The sequence below is a fragment of the Taudactylus pleione genome, unplaced genomic scaffold (genome assembly GCF_031769625.1).
Source record: "Taudactylus pleione unplaced genomic scaffold, aTauple2 ptg000571l, whole genome shotgun sequence".
Taxonomy (NCBI): domain Eukaryota; kingdom Metazoa; phylum Chordata; class Amphibia; order Anura; family Myobatrachidae; genus Taudactylus; species Taudactylus pleione.
Window position 1 is genome coordinate 968,799 of NW_028284973.1, and position 24,022 is coordinate 992,820.

Below are 24,022 nucleotides of genomic sequence, written 5' to 3' on the forward strand. Positions count from 1 at the left end.
ATAATGATCATCATATTCATATGTAGGTCGAAACACTGGCCATTAACTGAAACAGAAACAGCTGTGTAGGAGGCATAAAACTGGGTGAGGAACAGCCAAACTCTACTTGAAAGGTGAGGTTGTGGAAGACATTTTCATGTCACAGGTCATACACCATGGCAAGATTGAGCACAGCAACAAGACACAAGGCAGTTATACTGCATCAGCAAGGTCTCTCCCAGGCAAATATTTCAAAGAAGATTGGGGTTTTCAATATGTGATGTTCAAGCTTTTTTGAAGAAGCACAAAGAAACGGGCAACGTTGAGGATCATAGGTGCAGTGGTGGCCAAGGAAACTTAGTGCATCCGATGAAAGACACATCATGCTTAATTCCCTTCGAAATTGGAAGATGTCCAGCAGTGCCATCACATCAGAACTGGCAGAAGCCAGTGGGACCCAGGTACACCCACCCATTTACTGCTTGGAGAAGTCTGACATGAAAAGGTTTTCATGGAAGAATTGCGGCCAAAAAGCCATACCTTCGACGTTCACCTCTCACATCAATGGCACGTGGTGATCCGCAGTTTCCACGTCGGTTGTTCACAATGGTGCCATTTGTCCAGTCACGATACACCTTCACCACAGCAGCACGCGAACAGTTCACAAACTGCACTGTTTCAGAAATACTGACACCCTTGGCCCGAAAACCAATAATCATCCCTTTTTGCAACTCAGATAACTTGCCCCTTTTACCCATGACAGCAACGAGTGATATGTGTACAGACGGCCTATCGCACACCTTATATACCCACCAGGCCAGCTCACGGCACGTGACGTACTTCATGGGCTACGCGCTGGTGATGTCAAATGTAGGAGGTGGTCATAATAATGTGACTTGACTGTGTGTGTGTGTGTGTGTGTATATATATATATATATATATATATGGGTTGGGTATGAGATCCCGACAGTCAGAATCCTGACACCCCTAAGGAAATAAGGTAAGATTAACCCTCACCCCTGCCCCTAACCCTTCCGCCCGGTGCATAACCCTAACCTCCCCCTCTCCACATCCTAAACCTAACCCTCCCCTCCTAGTCCTAAACCTAACCCTCCCCCCCTAGTGCCTAACCCTAACCCTCCCCCTAGTATCTAACCCTCCCCTTAACGCCTGATACTTACCTTCAGGATGCCGGCGGTCGGGATTCTGGTGCGTTTTGCCTGCATTTTCATCATGACGACATTTCATCAGTGTCAACCTGATAAATGTCAACGTGATCTATGTCAGCATGCCAACCATGCGGCAAAAGCAGCCCTTATAGATTTCTATAGGTGCTAATAAATTGTCATATATACCCAGCTCCAGATTGAGAAGCACTTAGCCATGATGATATGGCGTTAGCCACTGTAGTGTATGGGCTACTCATCGCAATGTTTTCCAGGAGAGGGATCCTCGGTAATCCCCTCTAGCACATGCACAGTAGCACCGCCGGAATCCGCACCTGGAAGTAAAGCAATCGCTTTACTTCTTACACATCGCAGGGACGTGTTCCATCGGAGCCCCTGTTCTGTCATGTGAATATTGGGAAATTCCAGTGAAACATCATTTCTTACAGCCACGATAATAAACGATAACTATCGGGACAATTCCTGATAAATGGTATATATGCATACGAATTACATTCCTAAAGGCTCGCCAACTCCAATACCACTGTAATAACACACAACTCTATATGCTGAGGTGTCCTAAACTCTGATATCTACAAAACACATTCAACTGAGCGATATTGTCTTTGTTCCCTTCTTGTACAAATATTTGCTTGTGTCATACTGGGAAATATATGTAGCTTGTCACACTGGCCATCTGCAGAGCTGAACTGGCCAACACCCAGTTCTGTCGGAGACGGATACTGGGATAGATCCTGTTCCGCCAGTTCAATCACTTATTTTTTTTTTGTCCACCGAGCTTGATGAGACAGATGAGGAATTCATACTGTAATTGACCAAGTTATTAGTCTGCACGACAATGACCTGTGTGCACTGAGGTAACCAAAATATACATAGAGTCAAGGGACATCGGGATTAGTATTACACGTGGCACCTTTTACATGTGACAGTGGGAACATGCATGTGACAGCTAAGCACGCCTCTTTAGATGCCTCCTATTTTAAGTTACACGTATCTTTAGCTCTACTCTATGTTGCATGTACTGTATGCACCTCAAAATACAGATATAAACACACGGGTGTTGTAAGTTAGGTTGCTATTTATCATGTTAACATGCATTATATCTACACGGAAGGTAAGTCGTCATGATACGATGTTGAACTAATGTCCCTGGTGGCCCAGTGGTCACTTACCTGGTCCCGTCACCTGCAGTGGCTCCCAGCATCTCCTTCTGGGTCCTAACGGTCATGTGAGCAGCAGACCCAGTGCAGACGTCTGACGAGAAATGGTTCTGGTATCATTCCCCCTATACCTGATCACTATCCCTAATCCCCCCACCCAAGTCTAAACCTAACTTCCCCCCGCCCCGCAGTCTAACCCTATCCCTCTGCATTCTGAGAATGTCGACATTCCACATGGTGACATTTCATAGTTCAACACTGACATTCTGAGGATGTCGACACAATGCTGGTCGACAAATTGAACCAGGTCATGATTCTAATATCGACATTATATCAACACGGTCACTGAGGACCATGGGACCAGATCCTAAACCCCCATAAAATTATATTTCTAAAATTAATTTAATCCCTCCACCCTCATGAAGTGCTGATGGCGAAACGTGTTGTGGGTGGGGCTTGGCGTGAGTTCTGCAGTGCCCTCCTGTAATTTGTTACACGGCACCGTGGCTTTGGACAGCACTGTCAGATGAACATTGTACAGGTCATGCTGTGCAGATAGCGCTGCTTCCATCTATTCCTGGTAGGTTTTAGCTGGAATGTGTGTCAGCATAATAAGGTGAATGTTACTGCACCAGGGAAGAGCCCACTTCTGTGTTTTATTTTAGAACTTTAAATAGTTCCAGGTGTCCCAGAACTACTCACACTTGATAAGTCACTAGACCTTGTTTTGATGGAGCATTAACCTAAAGCAACACCTTATCCCATCTAGCGCTGTGTCTTTACCATTATTTGGTTGTCCCCAGTACTTAACCTTTAGTAGTAACTTATCAAGTGCTGTTTCAGATAAAAGTGGAAGACTGATATTACTGCAGCAGGGCATGTGCAGGATGCAATTCCAATGATATGCACCAAATAATGTGCAGACAGCAAGTAGGGTCAGCCAGGTAACAAAGCAGGGGTCAGTCCAGGTGGCAATGAAAGAGTGGAGTGGAGGTACACAGACAGCAGATAGTCCAGGCAGCAGGCAATAAGCAGAGTCAGCATAGACAGGCAGTGGTCAGTCAAAGCAGCAGGCAATAAGCAGAGTCCGGGGACACAAGCAGCAATCAGTCCAGGCACCGACAAGAAGTATGGTCGGAGTACACAGGTAGTGGTCAGTCCAAGCAGCAGGCAGTGAGTGGGGTAGGGGTGCACAGGCAGTGGTAAGTCCAGAGGCAGGCAATAAGTAGAGTCGGGGTACACTGGCAGCACGCGGTCCAAACAGCAGGAAATAAGCTGAGTCGGGGAACACTGGCAGTGGTCGGTCCAAGCAGCAGGCAATAAGCGGCATTTGAGTACATTGGCAGGGGTCAGTCCAAGTAGCAGGCAACAAGTAGAGTCAGGGTACACTGACAGTGGTTGGTCCAAACAGCAGGCAATTAGCGGAGTTGGGGTACACCAGCAGTGGTTGGACCAAGCAGCAGGCAATTAGCGGAGTTGGGGTACACTGGCAGTGGTTGGACCAAGCAGCAGGCAATTAGCGGAGTTGGGGTACACTGGCAGTGGTTGGACCAAGCAGTAAGCAATTAGTGGAGTTGGGGTACACTGGCAGTGGTTGGACCAAGCAGCAGACAATAAGCAGAGTTGGGGTACACTGGCTGTGGTTGGTCCAAGCAGCAGGCAACTCACTGTAACTCTCCCCTCACTACACTAAGCTTTAGTGTCCATTGATTCTCCTACCTGCATCAGTGGTTCTTCTGTTGCTGCTGCTGACAGCTCCGATCTCTAAACACTGCAGTGCACTTCCTGATCACATGACACTCTCCTACATGCATCACTGTGTCTAGCTCCGATCTCTAAACACTGCACATTTCCTGGTCACATTTCACATCCAATATGTCCATCAGTGCTCAAGGCACGCCCCCATACTCAGAGGCATGCCTCTATTAGCTCTTTCTGTGCAGCTTACTGACCGTGGTGTGGCCCCTCCCCCAGCTCTGCAAGCAGTGACTGACTATACAGAAGCGAGGCTGAGCTGTTGCTGTGGAGGGGAGAGCATACAAAAACATGTGAGTCAAGAGAAGCCACACACTGCACACCAAGGCCCTCATTCAGAGCCGTACGCTCTGAGCAGAGCGCATGCTCTGAATGAGGGCCGCCCTCCATAATTATGGAGCGTCCTCCTGGACGCTCATATAGCTGTGGGTCATCACCCACAGCCTATACGAGCGTGTAGTTTGATGGCCGCGATGGTCTTGACCATCGCCACTGCGAGCCGGAGCCTGCGGTTGAGTTTTTCAACCGCAAGGCCCGGAGTGATTTTGGCTCTATCAGAGCCAAAATCACTCCCACTGACATCACTAGTGATGTCAGTGGGCCGGCTTCTGATGGTAGGCGTTCCCTTGGGAATGCCCCCATCAGGGAGGCACGCCCCCGGCACGCCCACCAAAGGGGGCGTGCTGTCAATCAACATCGACAGCACGCCCCCTTTGATCAGACACAACGAGCGAAGGAAAGTCCTTCACTCGTCGCGTCTGGCGCATGCGCACGACGGAGCTCCCGCCGTCGTGCGCATGCGCAGTGCACAACATCGACCCACTTGCGAGCAGACAGCCGCTTGCGAGTGGGTCTGAATCAGGCCCCAAGCCCTCATTGACTTTACTTACATTGTGGCTGCCAGCCATCAGAAGAAAGCATCAGAAAAATGCCAGCTGCGCCCTTTACACAGACATATTGTGCATATGCAGTAGACTCTGGCACAGTCTTATGGCAATGCGTCAGCAAATCCTCTTCTAGAGACGAGGCCACCATGGAGATTGCGCATAGGCCCCATCCCTGTATCAAACTAAGGATGACCATCAATGGTTTGATGATGATGTTAGATGCTTTTACCATTTATGGGGGACCACTGAAGATGCACATTGCTGGCTGTGGTTCAATGGGGTTTGCAGGGTCTCTGTGTGTTCATAGCTGGCTGTGAACCAACGCTGGTTCAATCATCAATGGTTTCCCTTGATGGTCAGAAACTATTGATGGACAAACCTACTGCAGATACTTTGGTTTTGCACCCGTGTGTCTGTCCAGTAAGCAGGAAGGTGCCTGTCCACTCTATATCTCGTAAAACAAATCTGTAAGCTAGACATGCGCTTAGGCATTTGTACAGGAATGCTGGACGATCTGTGGCGCATGTGTGATGGTTACATCAGAGTCTGAGGTCCGACCACTCTAGAACCCCCCTTTCATTCAATAAACAAATGTATCTTTCTTCCAAAATATGCCAGTGGTTGCCTCATGTATGGCTCAATCAGGAGAGTGAGCGGACATCCACGGACGCTGAGAAAGGGAGCGGGTTTGGATGACCTGGGCCCCGGTCTCTGTATGGGCTTGGGAATGCAGAGGAGACTTAACCAAACACCTTCCCCAGCAATACCACAACCAAACCCGGTGCACACACTGCCCCTTCCCCAGCACCCAGGCTTCAATTTGTGGTGGCACTAGGGACATCAGGACTGTTTTAAATTACCAGTGACACTTAATGTAAACCTTTTTATAGTCTTTGGTGTGCACCTAGAAATGTACTGAGGTTCCTCTAAAACAGGGATGGGGAACCTCAGGCCCGGGGGCTGTATAAGGCCCTTGGAATAATTTGGTCTGACCCTCTGAGCTTTTTTTCTGCTAGCCTCATCTGGCTAGCAGGGTGCCTAGAATGTTACCCTGCAGCCAGAATCTATGCAGCAGTGCCGCCTGAAGTGTCCTTAGGATGCTTCAAATGGTCACACCGCTGCCCTTACAGCTCCCCGGAGCATCCTCAGGATGCTACGGGCATTGCAGTAATCACCGGCGATTGTGGCCCTGCCCCTGTGTGACATCACACAGAGGGGACATGGCCTGCACCAGGCCCGCAAATAATATTATATATATCAAAATGGCCCTCGGCAGAAAAACGTTCCCCACCCCTGCTCTAAAAGTATAGGATAAAGCCCAAAGACTATCAGCTCTGAGCTGGTGTAAAATTCGAGTCATTCTGCAGAAAGTAAATGGTCTATCGTCCCCCCCCATATAAATATGCTCCCCCCATCCCTTTCTATCATATGGGTAAGTTTCATTTCTGCAATGCTCCACGCGGCTCTGCAAGACTAGGAGCATCAGTGCCTCTATTCCACATCTTGGTCAGAAAAATCTTCGCTCCTCGCCTCGGAATGTGTGACCCTCTGCTTCTCCGCCAATGCCGCCATCTTGCTTTACAACTTATGTGCTGTAGCGGAAATAAAGACGCACTTTTGCAAATCGTGGGTACAGCGCAGCCAAAGTTGCTTTTAAACTGTGCATCAGAATGTTCTGCACGTTGTAAATAACTGCTGTCATGTTTTTTGGACTATGTTTATCACCTTTTTTTTTCTAAGCATGTCATGATGGTAATAGCGGTGTACATACATTAGTGTATAAAAGCATAGTAAATACAGAGAATAAATGTACACAAAAACATATAGTCATTTTCTAGAAGATTGTTTTATAGTAATGCATGAGAATATAACATTGATTGAATGAACTTTTCCTAATTTGTTCAGGTTTTTTTTCCACTTATTTCCAGAGGGCACAGTGCAGAGAGGGAACGCTGGCACCAATGCAGGGAATCCTGGGAAATATTGCCACAAAGTCACCGGTGGTTAGCTATATGTTGGATATTCATTTTATAAGGACTGGAGTGAAAAGTCATATTAAAAAATAAAATAAAATATAAGGCTGGTGATGATGGAGCCCTCTGTCTTCAGGTCCCATCTTTGCTGCAATCTGGATAGTGCTGTAGATCAGAGCTCTGTTTGAACCAGATGCAAAGCTTTCTTCATGTTTTCTAGCACTGCATAAAAATATACATTCACCAATCATATTAGGCACCACTGTGCAGAGTATATGTCGTTATTCACAAACATTCCCTTCCCCACACTCTAAATTCCATGCTGTATACACAGACACGCACGCATGCACGCACACACGCACAATAAATCCATGAGTTCTTATTGCCTAAGGGGAATTAACCAACTGATTCAGAGGCACACGCTAACTGCAAGTAATGCTGATTGATGCAGTTGGACGATGTTGGAGGCACTGCGTATGCGTCCGAGTCGTACTCTGCACGTGCCACGAATTTGGACGCAGAGATAGGCAGTTTTGGTGGGAGTTTCAGGGTGTTAACAGGGGGGTGGCTAGCCAAATACGAACGTGTTGCGGGCGTGTGGCAGCCAGCGTCTAAAGCGCAGTTGCGCTATTACAGGGGGCCATGTTCAGGCAGATATTCTGCGCCTCCAGAGGGCTGCTGCAACCTCTAAAAGTGCGTCTTAATATGCACAGAGGCAGACTAGCGCCGCAGTTGGTGGGTGTTTCAGTAGAGACTCCACGGGATTTGGATACAGATGCAGTCACGGCGGTGTAAAAAGACGGAGCAGCGGCTGCAACTGCGTCCCCCTGTGATCAGGCCATGAATGTTTAGGAGAAAACCACAGCACCCAGGGAAAACCCACACGAAAACACGGGGAGAACAGGCAAACTTCACAATTTGGACAAGTTTTGTTTTATAACCAAGTTCTAGGCAGAGATGGCCCTTCCGGGAGGGGGCAGCCAGAGCGTCAAAATCGGGGGGCGTGGACGGCGGTTGTGCGCAGAACAGGGGGCGTGGCCACGCGTCATTTTGGCCCCTCCCCCGCTAAACAATGCCGATAATCCCGGCATTGTGAAGCAGGGTGCGGGGCGAAAATGATGCGATGTGGCGTGAATCGCGTCACAGGTCCTCCCCCTGCTGCCGGGGATTCTCATGTAATCGCCGGGTGGTGGCAGGAGGGGTCAGCAGCTGCCGGGAGGATTGCCTGCCTTCAAGGGAGGCCTGGAGCGGCACTTGATTTTCGGGAGGGTAGGCAAGTATGGTTCTAGGGCTGGATGTAAGAAGGGTAAAATGTGGTCAAAACTCAGAAAACTGGCATTATTGGAGGCTTGCCACAATACTCATATGTATTAAGCTCTGGAAAGGGAAAGATTCCAAAGCTTGACCCCGATAGGCAACACCATTAATAGATAGCATTGCCTATAAAAGCCCCGGGGCGTCTTTACATAGAATTCCACTGAGAGGGAACTAGAAGACAACGGTTATCAGAAGAGCTGTGATTTGCATTTATAATCGCAAGTATTCATGCATACAGCGTTTTTATATGCCATTATGCATTAGAAAAGCGCGTGTGTGTGTGTGTGTGTGGGGGGGATGTATTGCATGCAATATTTAATGTATGATACATCCAGCCCCTAGTGTTTTGGGGTGACACCTATCCTTTACATGCAGTCTTTAAGTCGGGGTCCCCCTGATCCCTCACATATTATTATCCTTAATTTATATGGTACCACCAGGTGTAATGCAGCTCTGTACAAAGAACATAAACAGAGATAGTGGAAAGAAAATAGATGCAGAGCATGGTATATAATCTATATAACCATTGCTGCACATGCAGTCATAATACCCATAAAAGCAGCGCTGACAGAACCCAAAGATTTTATGTCATTTTTGGCAGTGGGGCTGAGATGATGGTATTAGTGAGGAAGGGAAGAGGGCCCTGCTCGTGAGAGCTTACAGTCACACAGAGGGGAGAGACAGCGAGTGAGGAACATTGAGCGGTGTGACATGATGAGAGCTGGAAAGCCTTAATAAATACTGTAAGTGGGTTCTGAGAGCCCAATTGAATCTTTGAAAAGAGGTGGAGAGTGTGATGGGGAGAGGGAGAGAGTTCCAGTGGTGAGGCACAGCATGGGTGAAGTTTTCCAGGAGTGGAGGAGGTAATCAGTTGGTAGGACTTGTGGAAGTCATTTGCGGAGCTAAAATGCGTGGACGGGGACTGTATATTTGCATACGACAACTGTTCTGTATCATGTCACAGCAAACAGAGAAGAGCATTGTCTGATGCCACAGACTAAAGCTGGGCACACACTATACGATATGTGTACCCAGCAATATTACGGGCGACTCCCTCGCCGGCGGCCCGACATTAGATGATCCGGTGCCCGACCCCGCGATACGTCGGCCCCTGCAGCATCCCGCTGCATGGAGTCATCAGTCCAAACAGGAACGTGCAACAGCTGACATAGTGGGTACACATTACATGATTTTGGCGATGTCATTCCCATCCGTCAGAATCGGGCTTGTCAGCCGAGAAATCGTATAGTGTGTACCAGGCTTAAGACTGCCCTAACTATTCCTGCAGCTATGTGGCTGCGTAGTGTATGCATCAACAGATTGTATGTATATTTGCTAAATACAGTACATATATACAGTAAATAAGGAAGTTTTAATCTCTTGCCCAGTCACGTTACCAGCCATCTCCGCTACATGCTGGCTGTGGGGTTCAACCAAGTGCAAATGCAGTTAATGGCGGTGCCTGCAGAGTGGATACATGGGGGTAAAAACAGCTAAATGAGCTTTGTTGTTGTAATACACAGAATGGAAGTTTTAGTGTAATGTACTATGTTTATGCACCTAGAAATAGCAATAATTATTTTTATAGTCATTGAGTGTTTTAAGGAAACCTTTAATACCCTAAAGGTGTCCACAGTTTTATCGTGAAGTTGAGGAGTTGAGTGTTAGGTATGTGAGAGGATGTGGAAAAGTAGCATCAAACGCGTTTCGCCATCAGTATGTGGTTTCGGCAAGTGTTTTTTTATTTGTAAGAATAAATTGCAGCGTATAATCAATATTTATAACCGCTGACTGTTTTTGTTACAAAGTACTACTTTCTGATGGGTTAGTTAGGGCTAATGACTTGTGCTTGTGTATCACTTATCTGTGTCAGATGATATTTAGTTTACATTCAATCATTTTGGTGTTTGGTTTAGATACAAGGAGTAAGTGGTGTAAATAGTGACGCTGTACTTCTTAGAGTTAGAAGATTTCAAGGAGATTGAAAAGGGAAGCACCCTTCATGCCATGATGTACCAGAAGAGGAGGCCGGGAGCAGAAAGCTGGGGGTCAGGAGCGATCTATGGATGCACCCAGCTTCTAGCCATGCAGCATAGTGCTTCACTAGGCACCCCAGGTGCCGACAGGGAAGCAACCATGCTACCCCCTCTGACTTTTGGACATAAATAGTAATGTGTAAAGGACTATAATGTGGGTAAATTAATATTATGGTTTTAATATTCTGATATTAGGCACAATTGTCTTGTAGATGAACTGCTACTGCGAGTTGCAAAAGTGGGAATAATGATTACTATGAGGGTGTTTGCAACTGCGACTTTTACGAAGCAGGGTATGCGAAAATATGCAAATGTCACAGCTACGGGAGATGTATTGAGGCGCTCACCTGCGGCTTAGCAAATCCAAGTATCTGCGTATAAAGTTAGTGCCTCTGCATACAAAGACGGACATTGGGGTGCATGCAGAGGCATTGGGTTGCATGCGCCGTGCAATTTAGATGCATACGCTGTAATAAAAATATCAGTCAACTGTGTAAATATCGGCACAGCGTACTATTCTGAATCAGGCACTATAATCATAGAGGTTGGTACTGCTGGGAGTGTGACAACTCAATTGTGTCATTGTACCCCCCTCCACTCTATTCAATGCTGAAATTTTGAATGCGAATCGTGTCATCGGCCGCCTGTGCCCCATCCCCTGGGAGACTTGTCCACCTTTCCAGGTGTCTGAGAGTGCTACCCGATTTTCGGGAGCCATACGGACTCAGGCGCCAATTTTTAGTCCCATTGAATTCAATGAGTTTACCGCTGAATGGCTGAGAGAGCCGTCTGTCACGGCTCTCAGCCAATAAACGCTTGCCCATAGACTTCAATGGGCACAGGAAAGAAGGAAGGAATATACCGGTCATCCCCTCACACTGACACCACCAGCAAACTCCCGTTACTGACACAGCCGGCAACCCCCCGTTACCGACACCGACAGCACCCCGCGCTGCAGAAACCAACCGCTGCCAACGATGTCAACACCTCAGCACTGAGGACACCGCCAGCAATCTTCACTGAGGACACCGGCAGCACCCCTGCACTGTCACCCACTGCACTGAGGACACCGGCAGCACCCCCGCACTGCTGACACCACCGGCACCCAGCACTGCCGACACCAACGGCACCTCGCACTGCCGATACCAATGGCAACCCCACACTAAGGACACCGCTGGCACCCCCGCTCTGCCGGCAGCTCCGGACTGAGGACAATGCCATCACCCTCGCTCTGCCGACACCCATACACTGCGGCATCCCTGCATGGAGGAAACTGCCAGCACCCCCACACTGAGGACACTGCCGTCACAGTAAGTGCACTATTGGTGTATCTAACCCACACTGTATCCGACCTGCACTGTATCCAACCCACACTGTATATGTCCCACACTGTGTCCCACACAGTATCCCCCCGCTACTGACACAGCTGGCACCCCGCACTGCCAACACCCCCTGCTGCCAATGCCGTTGGCCCCTCCACACTGAGGACAGCACCGGCACCCCGCACTGAGGACACCGCCAGCACCCCCGCACTGGCGCCCCCTGCACTGAGGATGCCATCAGCACCACAGCACTGAGACACCGCTGACACCCCAAACCGCCGACACCACTGGCACCTTGCGCTGCCGACACGATTGGCAACCCCACACTGAGGACACCCTGGGCACCCCAGCTCTGCCAACACTTTGCACTGGCACTGCCAACACTCCCGCACTGAGGACATCGCTGGCTCCACGCACTGCCGACACTGCCGGCAGCTCCAGACTGAGGAAAATGCCGGCACCCTGCAGTCAGGACACCTCCAGCACCCCCGCACTGTCACCCCTTGCACTGAGGATGCCGTCAGGACCCCCGCACTGCCGACACCCTAGCACTGAGGACACCGCCCGCACCCCCACACCCGGCACCTCACACTGCTGACACCATTGCCAACCCCACACTGAGGACACCTCCAGCACCCCCACACTGAAGACACACCGCCGGCACTGCCAACACTGCCTTCAATGTGGATCAGTGTATACAACCCACACTGTATCCCACCCACACTGTCAATCAACATCGACAGCTCGCCCCCTTTGGAAAGAGACCCGCTACGACCAGCGCTGTCGGTCATAGCGGGTCTCACGCATGCGCACGAAGGAGCCGGCATGCGTCGATGCATGTCAAACATGTCAACGATATGAACGATGTAGAAAATCTGACCGTGTGTACCCTCCATTAGTTTGATTGGTTATTGCTAATACATTACTAGTTTTTAAAACATTTGCATGCAAACAGAGATAACTGGCGTGTGTTTGTGCCGCTGCTCTGTTGCTTAGTTTAGCCAGCCAGCCTTTGGCCTATGTTGGTGAACAATATTGTGAGCTGTGAGGTGGTCAAAAATGACTGGAAATGATTGGAAATTAATGTTATTGAGGTTAATAATACTGTAGGAACAAGGCCCAATTATGTGATTTTAGCAGTTTTTATAAATTAAAAAAAAAAAAAAATACAGATCCAAAACCAAAACACGTGAGGGTGGTTTTGCAAAACCAGAACCAAAACATGAAATTTTAATACAGACCCAAAACCAAATCACGGGAGTTGGAGCACATCTCTGCCCCAAACCACACATTAGTCTACACAACATCAATGGACTCCGCTCGCAAGCGGGTCGATGGCCGGGCAGTGCGCACGCACGAGCCCCGGAGCGAGTGAGAAATCACTCGCTCCGGGGCTCGCTACAGGACAGGGCGGCTGTCGATGCTGATCACCAGCTCGCCCCGTTTTGTAGGCGGGTCGGGGGGGTTGGCTGCACAAACGGAGGCGTTCCCGAAGGAACGCCTGCCATTTATGGGCGGCCCTACTGACATCACACGTGATGTCAGTAGTGAACTTCCTGCTCTATTAGAGCAGGAAGTTCACTGGGGCTTGCGGTGGACGAGACCCTACCACAAGGGTCTCATCGCAAGCCCGATGGTCGTGATAATCGCAACCATCGCCAGGCCGCCCGATAAAGCTGTGGGTGGTCACCCACAGCTTAGCGAGCGGCCTGGAGGCCTGGGGTAAAAAAGAAAAACGGCCCGCCATGATTCAGAGCGAGCGCTCGCAAATAGTGAGTGCCTCTGAATCAGGGCTTCTGCACAGAGCCCCACAGCTACAAATGGGTAAGCCCCATGAAAGGTCAGCATTGTCACAGGGGGGTCCTAAAAGTGGAAAATCCCCACCTAGATAGTTAGGAGCTTCCCCTAAATCACCCAGTTACAGATACCAGTATTACTTACAAATTGGGATGTCTTGTGGTTCATAAGTATAAAGACGATTAGAATAAGGTCCTGAGATGTCTGCTCTCACTGTGAGGGATGGATCTGTGCAAAAGATATAAAGTGGCATTTTATGCTTAGAGTACAGTACTGGGGTAAGGGAGAGTATATGTGAGATGGACAATGTTACCAGGCAGAGAACTTTCTATTGTCTCAATTTTCTTTTTTTTTATATTAAAATTTTTTTATTTGCATTTACAAATTAGCATTACATAAGCATTCAAAGATCAGAATAAATACAGGAATATGGATGAACGTTACATTGAAGATAAATAAAACAAACTCATCAGAATGTGGTAAAGCCCTGTAAGGGAACCATTCGGGGACTCCAATGACAAATAATAGTTGACAAAAACTCTCAGTTAGTTACAGCTTCAAGATGCTTTTTGTATTGCATCAATGTACATTGTAAGCTTGGTGAACTCTTCCGTCAGTCACAATTATTTAACATTACATTTAAATATCAGAAAATAAATACAAGGGTGGAGGAGGTAAGGAAGGAAGGAAGGGTGGGGGGGGATTTTGCCTCGTGTCAAAAGAGAAAAGTCGGATAACAAAGAGAAAGAAACTACAGAGCTCGAACCATCTACGTAGACATACAGTAAGTCAGGTCTATGAGATAGAGAAGTTTAAAGGGCAGACTAGATGGGTCAAGTGGTTCTTATCTGCCGTCAAATTCTATGTTTCTAAGTAATTAAACGAGAAGATCCACAATACTTCCAGAAGCAGCATTACTGGGGGAGGGGGTTGATTTAGAGTAAACCAAGGGTTACAAATTTGGATGATTTGTTATGAAGATCAGACGTTATCTTTTCCATAGCGGCTATATCCCATATGTTGCTAACGGCTTGTAGGGAAGGAGGATCAGGATGTTTCCAATAATAAGCTATAAGGCATCTGGCTGCATTAAGAATCTGGGATACTATTATATCTGATAATGTATCTAATGATGCCATAGGGAGCCCCAGAAGAAAGGACCACGGATCTCTGGTAATTATTTGGTTGATCACTTTACTCGCTAGGGCCACCACCGCATCCCTAAAAACTATATTTTTTGGGCAGGACCACCAGATATGAACAAAGGTTCCTGTCTCTACGCAACCTCTCCAACAAAGTGGAGATGTAGAACGGAACATCCTATTCAGTCTGGCGGGGACCATATACCAACGGTAATAAACCTTATAAGCATTTTCTTTAATTAGAGTAGAGATAGACGACTTAGAGACGCTTTCTCGGATTGTGGACCAAGAATCCTCTTCTGGAGAAACCTCCAAATCAACCTCCCATTGTAATACATTTTTTGGAATTGGGGGTTCATTAGAATGCAATAGCAGGGTGTATATAGGTGAAATCATGCCTGTCTTGAGAGGTTTATTTAAACAACACCGTTCCAATGAAGTCATAGTATGAGAATGTATTAAACAGTGTAAAGATGTAACAAATTGTCTCAGTTGGAGGTAAGTAAAAGCATTTACATCTGGGACTGAAAACTGACACTGCGCACTGGGCCTGATTCAGACCCGGTCGCAAGCGCTGAGCGCTCGCAATCGGGTCGATGGTGGCCCAGAGAACATGCGCACAACGGAACCGGTTCCGTCGTGCGCATGCGCGAGACCCGGATAGCGACGGGCAATCCGTCGCTCCGGGTCTCGTACCAAAGGGGGCGTGCGTCGATGTTGAGTGACAGCACGCCCCCTTTGGTGGGCGAGCCGGGGGAGTGGCTGCCCAAACGGAGGCGTTCCCATGTGAACGCCTCCGTCTGGGGCTGGCCCTACTGACATCACGAGTGATGTCAGTGGGAGAGATTTCGGCTCTGTTTGAGCCGAAATCTCTCTGGGGCTTGCGGCAACAAGACCCTACTACAAGGGTCTCATCGCAAGGCCGATGGTCGTGATAGTCGCGACCATCACCTGGCCGCTCGCAAAAGCGTCCGCCCTCATTGAGAGCAAGCGCTCGCTTTGTGCGAGCGGCTCTGAATGAGGTCCCGTGTGTATGCTTATGTGGGCGTAAAGGTCGCTAATATAGTTATGTTTATTATCCATGTCCTGTATTGTATTGTAAGTCACTGGTTACTTATTTGTCTATGTACTATGTAAGGCGCTGCGGAACACTTGTGGCGCCATATAAACAAATGATAATAATAATAATAATATGCAGCTTTAGTCTGTAAGTCACCTAGGCTAATGGACATGCCAGTTCCCACCACGTCTGACACATGTTTAATTCCTCTAGCAATACACTTTGCAGGGGGAGAATCATATAGACCAGGAGTAAACAATGGGTTGCCCCAAAGAGGAGTAAGAGGGGAAGGGGTGGAAGGAAGTTTAAACTTGTGAGTACATAGATCCCATATAGTGCAAGTAAAGTTTATTATTGGGTGAGAAGAGACAGACAATGGATGGAGTTTTGGCATTGCATTGGGAGAAATTAGTTATTGTCTCAGTGTTGTATAAAAAGTATTCTGCTTACCGACAAACATTATACGGGGAACGTATTTTCCATCAGGTGCCAGGTTTTTATCTGTAGTTTCATGCTGAAAGGAGAGGCAGATTGTGTAAGACCTGTGTGCAGCTGTTGTGTAATACAATTAGAAGAGATGACACAATTTATCAGGAATTTACACTTTATGTAACGCAGAGATACAATACCCTGTCTGTGTGGGAAATTTCCAAAATATAAAACATATATATAAGATTTACTTCCAATTGTACTTCTCTCTCTCTATTGCTGGGTACACACCTAAACGACGGACCTATCCGCGACCAAGTGACCTATTTAGTAAACTATACACACTTACCAATCGACTGCTTGATATGTGTGGCCATGCATATTCATATATTATTTATATATATATATATATATATATTTTTTTCCCTTCTCTCTCCCCTTAGGGATGGCCATAAGTGGGCTGTCCATCAATGGTCACCATCAGTGATTACAGTCGAAGGCACTAAACAATTTATGTTGAACTATTGATGTTTTGCACCCCACGATGGCCACCACTGCAGGGGGACATGGTGGCCCGCAGGCCGATCTGAATAAAGGGCAGGGCTTAGCGACCTACCAGGGGCATGGCTAAGCTCCGTGACGATGGGGGAAAAAAACCATTGAGTCCTAGTCTGCCACGGTTGGCAAAACCATTGTCCATCGCTAGTTGACCATCGTAGATTGTTAACTATCGATGCTTGAAGGCAACACCCCTAACCTTCCTCACCCTGGAAGCTACTAAAAGTCTCCTTCATGCGCTCATCATTTCCCACCTTGATTACTGAAATCAGCTGCTCTCTGGTCTTACTAACCTTTACCTCACCCTCTACCGTCTACCCTCAACACTGCTGCCCGTCTAATTTTCCTCTCTCATTACTCTACCTCTGCTGCCCCTCTCTGCCAGTCATCTCACTGGCTCCCTATACCACTCAAAATGTCAAACTCCTCTCTCTCATCTACAAAGCTCTCTCCGCTCCTCCCTACATCTCTCCACTCCTCCCTACATCTCTCCGCTCCTCCCTACATCTCTCCGCTCCTCCCTACATCTCTCCGCTCCTCCCTACATCTCTCTGCTCCTCCCTACATCTCTCTCTCCTCCCTACATCTCTCTCTCCTCCCTACATCTCTCTCTCTTCCCTACATCTCTCCACTCCTCAAAACAGAAATGAAATGCCTTTTGAGAAAATGAGACGTACCTCAAACTGCACACCCTCTACGCAGTAGCGTCTCTAGGAGGGTACGGACAACACCTCCAAAATGCCGATGCCTCCTCAGTGACCGGGAGCTGCACTGTGACTTATTGTGCAGTGCCCGGCTCCGATCACTGAGGAGGCACAGGAATTGTGGGGAGAGTCTCTGGGGTCAGCCAGCATCCCTGGAGTGATGGGTTAACCCCCAAAGTGATTTTGGGCACACTCATGGGGACAATTGCCCGCACTAATACTATAATAAATGTAAATGATGTTGCCTAATTCTAATTCCCAGCTTCCCGAAAAAACAGCGTTTTGTCAGAATCATTGTTAGGTTTGCTACAGACCTCCCGACTCAGCCTACAGGACAGCGGTTCTTATCATACGCTTGATATGAAGTAACGCCAACATAAATATATTTATAAATAGGTTTATCATAGATCCAAACAAAAGGCACAATAGACAGATGTGAGAAAACAACAACCACACTAATATTAGTACATATAGAGAGTAATATAGATCGGTCACCTACCATGAGATTCAGCATTATAAAACTTTCTTTGGCGAGTTCTTGGACTTCTTCACTTTCTGCAAAAACTGTTTTCAGCGCTGATGGGAAACGAGATCTGGGTTATGTTACGTGAATGTAAAGAGTTGGTATCTCATAATGGGGATGTAGTTAAATTGTCGACACTTATGCTGCTGACAATACAAATGTTGACGGGAGAATGCCGACGCGTTAGTACTGTTATTTAAAACATGTTATCCGTGTTGGCATAATAACTTTAAATATTATACTTTACTATTATTGTTTAAAATGATCACGCCAACATGGGTAACATGCTTTACGTAGCATTGACACTCTCCCATCAACATTATGCTGTACGCATTTTGACATCCTCTCTAGATATATACTATACTATACATATGAATTGTAATCAAATACAAATGGTAATCTAAAGCTAAGTAATGTATATAGGCCCTCATTCAGAGCCGTACGCTCTGAGCAGAGCGCTCGCTCTGAATGAGGGCCGTCCTCCATAAAAATGGAGCGTCCTCCTGGACGCTCGTATAGCTGTGGGTCACCACCCACAGCACATACGAGCGTGCAGGATGATGGTCGCGATGGTCTTGACCATCGCGACCATCGCCAGTGCGACCAGAAGCCTGTGGTCGGGGTTTTCGACCACAAGCCCTGGAGTGATTTTGGCTCTATCAGAGCCAAAATCACTCCCACTGAAATCACTAGTGATGTCAGTGGGGCCGGCTTCTGACGGTAGGCGTTCCCTTGGGAACGCCTCCGTCTGGCAGGCACGCCCCCGGCTGTCAATCAACATCGACGGCACGCCCCCTTTGATCAGACACAACGAGCGAAGGAAAGTCCTTCGCTCGTCGCGTCTGGCGCATGCGCACGACGGAGATCCCTCCGTCGTGCGCATGCGCAGTGCACACCATCGACCCACTTGCGAGCGGACAGCCGCTTGCGAGTGGGTCTGAATGAGGCCCATAGACAGCTGTGACTTAAGTTAACATAGTTGTGATGCTAATGAATAAATAACTATTAGCTGGAGGGGACAATACACAAGTAGCCAATCAGACACGACTAATCGCTGCTGGTCGTCCTCATCATCATTATTACTGCATATCGTTACACCAGACCTAAAGCACCCGCAAGACATACGCCTCCTAAACGGGGACGCATTTCCGTTTACTTGAGTCACAATCACATGAAGATGCCCTTACAGTGCCCGCCGTATGCTTGCCCACCCCTGCCAGCTCCCGTTCTGGATCAAGGCAACGATACACAAAGGGATAGATATAGACCTATCAATATGCATGTAGACCATGCATGTGCAGTACTGCATATCTCACACATGAAAAAAATTAGTGCTCGCCCAACTATTAACGAGTCCCAGGATAGTAAGACAGATAAATATGGTCATAATAAATATAGGAGACAGAAAATACGGGATTATATGCAATACAAGAAATGTTCCCCCTGATCAGTATGTATGTAGAGTCGTATAACATTTTTATATACCTTGACAGTACTGACAATCGTCCAAGTGATGGATTACCATTAGCGGTTTGTTGCTGGAAGAGAAGAGCACAGAGCAGTTAGATCAGGGAAGAAGACACTGATGCGGCATCCTCTATACTGGGCATTACATAATGCATGTATTACACCTAAATGCCTAATATATACCCCAGCAATCCGAGCACTGTGGAAGGTGTTTGTGACCTGGTCTAAAACTATATTAATGTCAAGGTAGTTTATCAATTCTGTAGGAACCAGGGACATGAGGTGATATCTGACAAATATTCATTAGGTTTAGGTGCTGGTTCCATATTAGATTGATATAAGTTACTTAGGGCCTGATTCAGTAAGGATCGTAACTAGGATCGCAGTTGCGATTACGCATGCAGTCTCACTGCGATAGTATGCTAATCCATTGTGATCGCTATGCCGTTGCAGCACTACACATGGACGCCCACTTTACCTTACACACATCCGTAATGTTTAGCAAGACTGCAAAACCATCGGTAACATCGAATACAATCGGAGCCACACGCACACTTGCACAAGGCCTGATCTTACTCAGAAATTGCTAATCTCAGCGCACGCAGTGAAAGGCAATGCTGTGTATGGCATCGCAGTGGATAATATATGCACACCCCTGCAACAGCGTTCAAACGCACTGGCATACCTGCGTTTTCGCCGACCGCCCCCCCATCACCTCTCACAAACAGCACTTCCTGTCAATCACTCTGCGATGGGTCTGCGTAGTCTCTGCGATCGCAGTCCCGATCACAGTGGCCGGTTCGCGCATGAGCAGAACGTAACAATCAGTCAATTGCGTGCGTAATGGCAGTTGCGATCCTTGCTGAAACAGGCCCTTAAACCACAAAATAGCTACTCCTTATTATACTAGACATTTTGGTTTAAATTGTGTTGCAGGTAACTGTGTAATAAAGGTGTCACTGCCCACATTAGCCAATTAGATGTCTGCTTTCATTTTCTTAACCTTACAAGGAAAATAACAGCTACCATCTAATTTGATGATATGGGCAACACTCCTTTCCTACAGTTACCTATAGAAGAATATAGATGCTCTCTGTTTGGGACAGTTGCTTGTATTGTGGTGGCAAATGCAATAGCAGCTATAGGCATCTGCGATATAATACGGCAACTCTGCCATTCCCAGGCCACTGTAGGAATGTTAGGATCATCAGTGTTCTGTTCAGCAATCTGGGCCTGATTCAGGGGGTCATTCAGACCCGCTCGCGAGGGAAGGTCGCTCGCAAGCGGGTCGATGTTGGGCGAATGCGCATGCGCACGACGGAGGGAGCTCCGTCGTGCGCATGCGCGAGACCCGGCGAGCGACGAGAAATACGTTGCTCGGGGTCTCGCACCAAAGGGGGCGTGCTGTCGATGGTGAGTGACAGCACGTCCCCTTTGGTGGGCGTGCCTGCCAGACAGAGGCGTTCCCATGGGAACGCCTACCGTCTGAGTCCGGCCCCACTGACATCAGTAATGATGTCAGTGGGAGTGATTTTGGGATAGAGCCAAAATCACTCCTGGGCTTGCGGAAGAGAGACCCTACCGCAGGGTCTCGTCGCAAGCCCGATGGTCGCGATGGTCTTTGACCATCCTGACCATCATCATGGCCGCTCGCATAAGCTGTGGGTGGTAACCCACAGCTATGCGAGCGTCCAAAAGGCCGCTCCACATTTAAATAGGACGGCCCTGATTCAGAGCGAGCGCTCTGGTCAGAGCGTTCAGCTCTGAATCAGGCCCTCAGACCCGGCCAGGTTTTTTTTTTTTTTAGAACGGCCTCCTGGCCGCTCGCATAGCTGTGGGTGACCACCCACAGCTATAGCGTGCGGCCATGATGATGGTTGCGATGGTCAAGACCATCGTGACCATCGGGCTTGCGACGAGACCCTTGTGGTAGGATCTCGTGGCCGCAAGCCCCAGAGAGATTTCGGCTCTAACAGAGCCGGAATCTCTCCACTGACATCATTCGTGATGTCAGTGAGGCCGCACCCAAACGACAGGCGTCCTCATGGGAACGCCTCCGTTTGGGCAGCCACCCCCCCCGGCCCGCCCACCAAAGGAGGCGAGGTGTCACTTAACATCGACAGCTCGCCCACTTTGTTGCGAGACCCGGAGCAACGGAGTGCCCGTCGCTAGCCAGGTCTCGCGCATGCGCACGACGGAGCCGGCTCCGTCGTGCGCATGCGCTGTGGGCCACCATCGACCCGGTTGCGAGCGCTCAGCGCTTGCGACCGGATCTGAATCTGGCCCTCTGTTGCAGATTATTACTAGATGCTCTTTCATGTAAAGCAACCAATATTCCAGGTCTTGTGGTACTTGTATTATTACTGTTACCTCCGCACCATCTCCAAAATCTAACTTTTCCTCACCCTTGTGGCTACCACATCTCTTATTCATGCCATTGTACTTTCCTGCCTGGAATACTACAACCTCCTATTATCTGGTCTTCCTCTTCCCCGCCTCTCCCGCATCACATCTATCCTGAATGCTGCTGCTCATCTTGTCTTCCTATATTGTCAGATTCATTCAAGCTCTCCTCTCCTCCAACTCCTTACAGAATGCAGTATAAGCTCCTCACCCTAACATACAAAGCACTACATCACTCCTCTCCTTCCTACATCTCTGACCTCATCTCCAGTCCACACTCACCCTCGCTCTCTCCAATCTTCCTCTGACTGTCACCTGGTCTCTGCACTGATTACCTCCTCCCACTGCCACATCCAAGATTTCTCCTGTCTCCTCCCCTCCTCTGGAACTCACTCCCCTGTCTTATCAGACTGTCTACCCGACTGTGTCTAAAAGCTGTGAACGTTGCCGTGATATCAACTGTGGGGTTTGGTTTGTTTTATGGATGGTGAGCATGTAGACATGGCCATAATACCAGCATGTAACATGTTCAGCATGTCGGTATTGATGAAATGTCGACATTCTAAAAATGTCGGCAATCTGCGGTGCAGTGATGCAGCTGTTCTGGCAGTTGTGGAGTTAAGTACCCTAACTCCTAAACCTAATTGTATCCCGGCGGTTGTGGCAATAAGTATGTCCCTATCCCTGACCCTAAACCTAAGCCTATCCCGGCGGTTGTGGCATTAAGTATGTCCCTAACCCTGACCCTAAACCTAAGCCTATCCGGCGGTTGTGGCATTAAGTATGCCCCTATCCCTAACCCTAAACCTAAGTCTATCCCGGCGGTTGTGGCATTAAGTATGTCCCTATCCCTAACCCTGACCCTAAACCTAACCCTATCCCAGCGGTTGTGGCGTTAAGTATGTCCCTATCCCTAACCCTGACCCTAAGCCTATCCCGGCGGTTGTGGCATTAAGTATGTCCCTAACCCTGACCCTAAACCTAAGCCTATCCGGCGGTTGTGGCATTAAGTATGCCCCTATCCCTAACCCTAAACCTAAGTCTATCCCGGCGGTTGTGGCATTAAGTATGTCCCTATCCCTAACCCTGACCCTAAACCTAACCCTATCCCAGCGGTTGTGGCGTTAAGTATGTCCCTATCCCTAACCCTGACCCTAAGCCTATCCCGGCGGTTGTGGCATTAAGTATGTCCCTAACCCGGACCCTAAACCTAAGCCTATCCCGGCGGTTGTGGCATTAAGTATGCCCCTATCCCTAACCCTAAACCTAAGTCTATCCCGGCGGTTGTGGCATTAAGTATGTCCCTATCCCTAACCCTATCCCAGCGGTTGTGGCGTTAAGTATGTCCCTATCCCTAACCCTGACCCTAAACCTAAGTCTATCCCGGCGGTTGTGGCATTAAGTATGTCCCTATCCCCAACCCTATCTCAGCGGTTGTGGCGTTAAGTATGTCCCTATCCCTAACCCTGACCCTAAACCTATCCCGGGGGTTGTGGCGATAAGTATGCCCCTATCCCTCCTTAACCCTAAACTAATGGCAGTATTTTGCATGTTAACATTTCCAATGTCGACACATGTTGTGAATATAATGTTATGTTAACATTTCTACAATGTCGACATCACAACTGCTGACATGCTGACCGCATCCCAAAATGTGCTTTAAAACTCATCTATAAGGGGGGGGGGGGGGGGAGATGTATCAAACCAAAGAGCGGGACGCATTTTCCATATCCACCAAGAAATTACAAGATAGGCAACGCCATCTACAGATGGGCTTCATTTCTGAGCTTTCCCCGAGAGGAACCCAACAGGCTCACACATGCACTGGCCGATGGCCTGGCAAACGCAGAAGGACTCCCAGGTCATAAACCCGGAAAAGTTCTTACAACGCAAAGGACAGCTCATATCTTTGCCTAACTGTACATGCATATGGCGTTACTAAATGCTGGTATACAGGCGATCATTGGCGGTATGCATCGCGTCCAAAATGCGATGCTTGATGTATCCCGCCCAAATAGAGATATAAAATGGAGAAGTTGTCCAATCAGCTTCTCTCATTTGTCAAACACAATCTTCGAAATGACAGTTAGAAGCTGATTGGTTGCTTCCGGCAACCTGTCCACTTTACCTTTCTTCAAGGCTCAGTACATCATGCTCAAGGATGGTGATCCCAGTATCAAACATTGCTGATAAATTTGTACTGACGGCCAGATGCAACTATGAATGGTCACAAAGTTCTAGCTTAGATGAGTCACAGATGTTTTCCTAAGGTAGACCCAGGCTGGAGGAGATTTTCTGCATTCATGTCAAAATGTGATAATAA

The 24,022-nt window shown here is 48.1% G+C and overlaps 1 protein-coding gene across 2 annotated transcripts in view; it reads right to left on the reverse strand.

Annotated features, from left to right (window-relative positions):
- Window positions 1-6,795: 6,795 nt before the first annotated feature.
- LOC148481623 (anterior gradient protein 3-like) overlaps window positions 6,796-24,022 on the reverse strand; it is a 43,557-nt gene continuing 26,330 nt past the window's right edge. For both annotated transcript variants that reach the window (XM_088453092.1, XM_088453093.1), the window contains 5 exons: window positions 19,315-19,367; window positions 17,806-17,882; window positions 16,066-16,129; window positions 13,558-13,641; window positions 6,796-7,163 (listed from right to left, as the gene is read on the reverse strand). In XM_088453092.1, the coding sequence (XP_088309218.1) occupies window positions 7,114-7,163; window positions 13,558-13,641; window positions 16,066-16,129; window positions 17,806-17,882; window positions 19,315-19,367 (328 nt within the window). In that variant the 3' untranslated portion in view covers window positions 6,796-7,113. The remainder of the gene's footprint in view (window positions 7,164-13,557; window positions 13,642-16,065; window positions 16,130-17,805; window positions 17,883-19,314; window positions 19,368-24,022) is intronic.